Here is a 6,000-nt window from a genome sequence, read left to right as displayed (position 1 = left end):
CACATCAGGCTCCCTACAGGGGGTTTGCTTCACCCTCTGCCTATGTCTCTGCCTCTCTCTGTGTAGCACTCATGAATGAATAAATAAAATTTTTGAAAAAATTAATATGCATCTATAGGGGCTCCTTGCTAGCTCACTCACTGGAGGGTGGGATTCTTGATCTTGGTTGTAGGACTGAGCCTGATGCTGGATGTAGAGGTTCCTGAAAACTAAAATCTTAGAAAAAGAAAATATAAATATAAGTGTAATATTTCCTAAAACATAGAATGCTGGTGTGTGCTATCGTCTGTATGGATTTCATCTATTCTACACATTTTATGAGCAAGAAAGTATTAGTGGTGTTAAGATTTTAGTATTAATAAACATTTTATCTAACAGTTTAGAGGGTCCATGGATATTGCCTTTAAGAAAGGAAAGAGTTACAGGGAGGCACCATTTCAGGCCAGCATCCCCAAGGATTATGCTCTACTGAGGTCACCAGTAAAGGGATTCACTACCTTAGGGCCTGTGTCCCTGCTTGGGAGCTATGGCCCCAGGACTGTGGCCCACCTCCTCATCTGTCTCTGTCACTGTGCTTAGCATCACTGTCATACACTTGACTGTAAGCTCCACAGAAGCTTCTCAATGAAGAGGACCAGATAAAAGGACCCAGGGGTTTTTGTCTCACTTCCTCCTTATCTGAGATGTTGTGGGTAAGTGAAGCTGCTCCCACTGCCATGTTCTGCAACAGAGTAGTCGTCAGCCTCGTCCTCAGGCTGGGCTCCTGTGATGATGAGGGCGGCTTTGTTCCCAGAGACGGATCCAGAGAAGCGATCAGGGACACCAGAGGGGCGGCTGTTTGTGTTGTAGATAACTGTGCTAGGAGCCATGCCTGGGGTCTGCTGGTACCAGCTGGGATAGTTACTTGTAGTGACTGACCCAGAGCTGAGGCCACAAGTGAGTGTGAGTGTCCCTCCTGGAGACACTGACAGTGATGGTACCTGGGTCACCACAATCTGAGAATCAGCTCCTAAAACCAAAAAGAGAGAAAGGTGCTATTATGGAAGACAAGGATGACATGAATCCCTGCTTCTCTGTGCCCCGAACAGATGCAGAGTCCATTTCCCGTGACCTGAGCCATAAGCAAGGAGCCCGAGAAGAAACACTGTCCAGGCCATGGTTGGGATCCTCACTAGAGGTGGGCTCCACAGGCTCTTTGGCTGGCGAAGGGTGTTCCAGGACCTTTTCATGACTCCTGACCTATGAGAATAAGCAACTGCTTTATGCAAATTAGCTTCCTCTCTCTCCCTGCCCCACAGTCACCCAAAAGTCACCTGGGAGATCTTGAAAGGGACAGATGCTGGGACCTCACACACAAAAATGTCTGCAGGGTGACCTGGGACACAGACTGGCAGGAAGACATCTTTCTCCAAATCAATGACCTATGACCCTGGTGATGTCCATCCCAAAGTTCCTCGCTGAGAATCCTGACAGCTGTATGAGGAGATGGATACATTCTCCAACTCCTGGCCCAGCCTCTAAATCACCTCAACTCTAACCCCTCTCTGGAACATTTTCTTCCCTCGCCAGGGACATTGCTCCTTGTCTCTTTGGAGATCTTAGCAGTAACTCCTCCATCCATGAGGACACTGGGAATCTCAGAGTCCATGTGACAGATGTAACAATGATGCTCTCCTCTTCGTTAATCAGGGACCATGTCTGCAGTAGTCCAGGGCGAGCTGACCAAGGATGTCTCTTTATCAGAAATCAACCCAACACTCTGTGAACAAGTGAGTCTCATGGACCATTTTGAACTCAATTTCCCATTGTGTTCTGCTGAGAATCAGAGGGTCCTGGAAGGCTGGGGAAGGAACCTGGAGAAGGAGGACTGGCAGGAGCATAAGGAGTCTCCAGGAACAGGGGAAGATGAGGCTCAGGGCTCATGTTTGTCCAAGTGTTAGATACCAAAACGCCTGCCATTCATTTTGCAACTACTTGTAAATTGTTGGTTTGATAAACCATGCATGTTCTTCTTTCCTTTCTCTTCATGTTTGAGATCCTAAACTCATATCAGAGAAAAACAATCATACTCATGATCTTCCAGTTAAACTAAGGCATCCCTGACACTTTAGAAAACAGTAGGTAATTTCACATCTATCAAATTTTGAGATGAGGAATGATATTCATACAAAGAAAAAAGAAGGAATGGGGAAAGCTAAAAACACAAACAGTATCTATTTCCATAGATAACTATAAAGTAGTGACATAAACGAGAAAGTCCAATAAGAAATAAGCACTGAAATGATAGCAGACAAAGGACTCAGGCACTTACTGCCTATTTAATCAAGAGCACAATTGAAAGTCATAGTTCGAGCAAGGGACCCTGAGGGTGGCCACCTGGACACATTGCCCCAGGCCTTCCCCAGGGTCCTTTTGACCTTCCTGTGAGGCAGATCCCGGGGGGTGGGGGGTGGTGGTTGGGGTGATCTGCATCCAGAGCAGAATGGAGGGATTGATAGACTGGAGACAGTATCACCCGAGTCCCCAGGAGTCCTCTCAGGCAGGAAGGTGATAGAGCAGCGCCCCCTGTGGGTCCTGTGTGATTCTACATGAGTCAGGCAGGAGCTTCCTCTGGGCAATCTGGTACCTCTGAGAGGACATACTGATGCAGGCTGACCAGGGCGCTCTAGAGATCACTGTGTCCCCTGTGGTGCATCCTGTCACATCACTGTTCTCTCCCACAGGGCATGAAATATAGTCATCTTGAATTAACTGGGGAGTCACAGTAATCAGCCAGCCTCCCTCACCTTGAAGGGGGCCCTGAGCCACCCGTAGAACCTATCTCAGGCATCCTTAAGGCTTCCCAGGTCAGAGGAATCCTTTCCTACTGGGAAGGTCTGGAGCCACTGGTGAGCACAAGGATTGGAAACTGGGTGTGGAGAACCCAGGGCACAGGAGCCCCGCCCAAAGTTGGAAGATGCAGACAGAAACCCTGTCCCCAAGATTCCATCAAAATCCTAGAGGAGAACACAAGAAACACACTTTTTGAACTCAGCCACAGTAACTTCTTGCAAAATACATCCACCAAGGCAAAAGAAACAAAAGCAAAAATGAACTATTGGGACTTCATCAAGATAAGAAGCATTTGCAAAGCAAAGGATACAGTCAACAAAACTAAAAGACAACCTACAGAATGGGAGAAGATTTTTGCAAATGATGTATCAGATAAAGGGCTAGTTTCCAAGATCTATAAAGAACTTCTTAAACTCAACAGCAAAGAAACAAACAATCCAATCATGAAATGGGCAAAAGACATGAAGAGAAATCTCACAGAGGAAGACATAGACATGGCCAACATGCACATGACAAAATGCTCTGCATCACTTGCCATCAGGGAAATACAAATCAAAACCACAATGAGATACCACCTCACACCAGTGAGAATGGAGAAAATTAACAAGGCAGGAAACCACAAATGGAGAGGATGCGGAGAAAAGGGAACCCTCTTACACTGTTGGTGGGAATGTGAAATGGTGCAGCCACTCTGGAAAACTGTGTGGAGGTTCCTCAAAGAGTTAAAAATAGACCTGCCCTACGACCCAGCAATTGCACTATTGGGGATTTACCCAAAAGATACAGATGCAGTGAAACGCCAGGACACCTGCACCCCGATGTTTATAGCAGCAATGTCCACGATAGCCAAACTGTGGAAGGAGCCTCGGTGTCCAACAAAAGATGAAAAGATATGAATTTAGTGTCATCATGATGCCTATTCAGTCCCTGTTTTTGTGGATTGTTCCCTTGGACTTGCTCTTTCCTTTACAGAATCCCCCTTAGTATTTCTTGCTGAGCTGGTTTGGAGGTCACATATTCTTTCAGTTCCTGCCTATGTTGGAAGCCCTTTATCTCTCCTTATATTCTGAATGACAGCTTTGTTGGATACAGTATTCTTGGCTGCATGTTCTTCTCATTTAGGACTCTGATTGCTAGAACTCATACAGCAATTTGGTAGTGTGGCAGGATACAAAATCAATGCCCAGAAATCAAAGGTATTTCTATACACGAACAATGAGACTGAAGAAAGAGAAATTAAGGAGTCAATCCCATTTACAGTTGCAACCAAAAGCATAAGATACCTAGGAATAAACCTAACCAAAGAGGTAAAGGATCTGTACCCTAAACACCACAGAACGTTCCTGAAAGAAATCAAGGAAGGCATAAAGAGAAGGAAAAATGTTCCATGCTCATGGATTGGCAGAATTAATATTGTGAAAATGTCAATGTTACCCAGGGCAATTTACATGTTTAATGCAATCCCTATCAAAATACCATGGACTTTCTTCAGAGAGTTAGAACAAATTATTTTAAGATTTGTGTAGAATCAGAAAAGACTCCGAATAGCCAGGGGAATATTAAAAACGAAAACCATATCTGGGGGCATCACAATGCCAGATTTGAGGTTGTACTACAAAGCTGTGGTCATCAAGACAGTGTGGTACTGGCACAAAAACAGGCACATAGATCAGTGAAACAGAATAGAGAACCCAGAAGTGGACCCTGAACTTTATGGTCAACTAATATTCGATAAAGGAGGAAAGACTATCCATTGGAAGAAAGTCTCTTCAATAAATTGGACATCCACATGCAGAAGAATGAAACTAGACCACTCTCTTTCACCATACTCAAAAATAAACTCAAAATGGATGAAAGATCTAAATGTGAGACAAGATTCTATCCAAATCCTAGAGGAGAACACAGGCAACACCCTTTTTGAACTCAGCCACAGTAACTTCTTGCAAGATACATCCACGAAGGCAAAAGAAACAAAAGCAAAATGAACTATTGGGACTTCATCAAGATAAGAAGCATTTGCAAAGCAAAGGATACAGTCAACAAAACTAAAAGACAACCTACAGAATGGGAGAAGATATTTGCAAATGACGTATCAGATAAAGGGCTAGTTTCCAAGATCTATAAAGATACCACCTCACACCAGTGAGAATGGGGAAAATTAACAAGGCAGGAAACCACAAATGTTGGAGAGGATGCGGAGAAAAGGGAACCCTTTTACACTGTTGGTGGGAATGTGAAATGGTGCAGCCACCCTGGAAAACTGTGTGGAGGTTCCTCACAGAGTTAAAAATAGACCTGCCCGAAGACCCAGGTATTGCACTGTTGAGGATTTACCCCTAAAGATTCAGATGCAATGAAACGCCGAGACACCTGCACCCCGATGTTTCTAGCAGCAATGTCCACAATAGCCAAACTGTGGAAGGAGCCTCGGTGTCCATCGAAAGATGAATGGATAAAGAAGATGTGGTTTATGTATACAATGGAATATTCCTCAGCCATTAGAAACGACAAATACCCACCATTTGCTTCAACGTGAATGGACCTGGAGGGTATTATGCTGAGTGAAGTAAGTCAATCGGAGAAGGACAAACATTATATGTTCTCATTCATTGGGGAATATAAATAATAGTGAAAGGGAATATAAGGGAATGGAGGGATCCCTGGGTGGCGCAGCGGTTTGGCGCCTGCCATTGGCCCAGGGCGCGATCCTGGAGACCAGGGATTGAATCCCACTTCGGGCTCCCAGTGCCTGGAGCCTGCTTCTCCCTCTGCCTATGTCTGTGCCCCTCTCTCTCTCTCTGTGTGTGATTATTATAAATAAATAAAAATTGAAAAAAAAGGGACGGGAGAAGAAATGTGTGGGAAATATTAGAAAGGGAGACAGAACATAAGGACTCCTAACTCTGGGAAACGAACTAGGGGTGGTGGAAGGGGAGGATGGCGGGGGTTGGGGGTGAATGTGTTTGGGCACTGAAGGGGGCACTTGACGGGATGAGCACTGGGTGTTATTCTGTATGTTGGTAAATTGAACACCAATAAAAAATAAATGTATTATAAAAAAAAAAAAACCCAGGCCAGGGTGACACAGTCCCTGGTCCCCTCCATGGGCTGGGCTGCCCCTGGCCTCCTCTTCTCCTCCCCCCTCTGCCACAGGAGGGGCTGTCCATG

General features: G+C 45.1%; 1 gene segment (V, D, J or C); it reads right to left on the bottom strand.

Moving 5' to 3' along the window:
- Positions 1-674: 674 nt before the first annotated feature.
- LOC112676273 (immunoglobulin lambda variable 8-61-like) lies at positions 675-1,222 on the bottom strand. The segment is given in 2 exon segments: positions 675-1,009; positions 1,112-1,222. Coding segments are annotated over 2 exon segments (381 nt in total).
- Between the last annotated feature and the right edge of the window lie 4,778 nt (positions 1,223-6,000).

The sequence above is a fragment of the Canis lupus genome, chromosome 26 (assembly GCF_003254725.2).
Source record: "Canis lupus dingo isolate Sandy chromosome 26, ASM325472v2, whole genome shotgun sequence".
NCBI lineage: Eukaryota > Metazoa > Chordata > Mammalia > Carnivora > Canidae > Canis > Canis lupus.
Note: the sequence above shows the minus strand (reverse complement) of the source record. Positions and strands in the feature narration are given on the sequence as shown.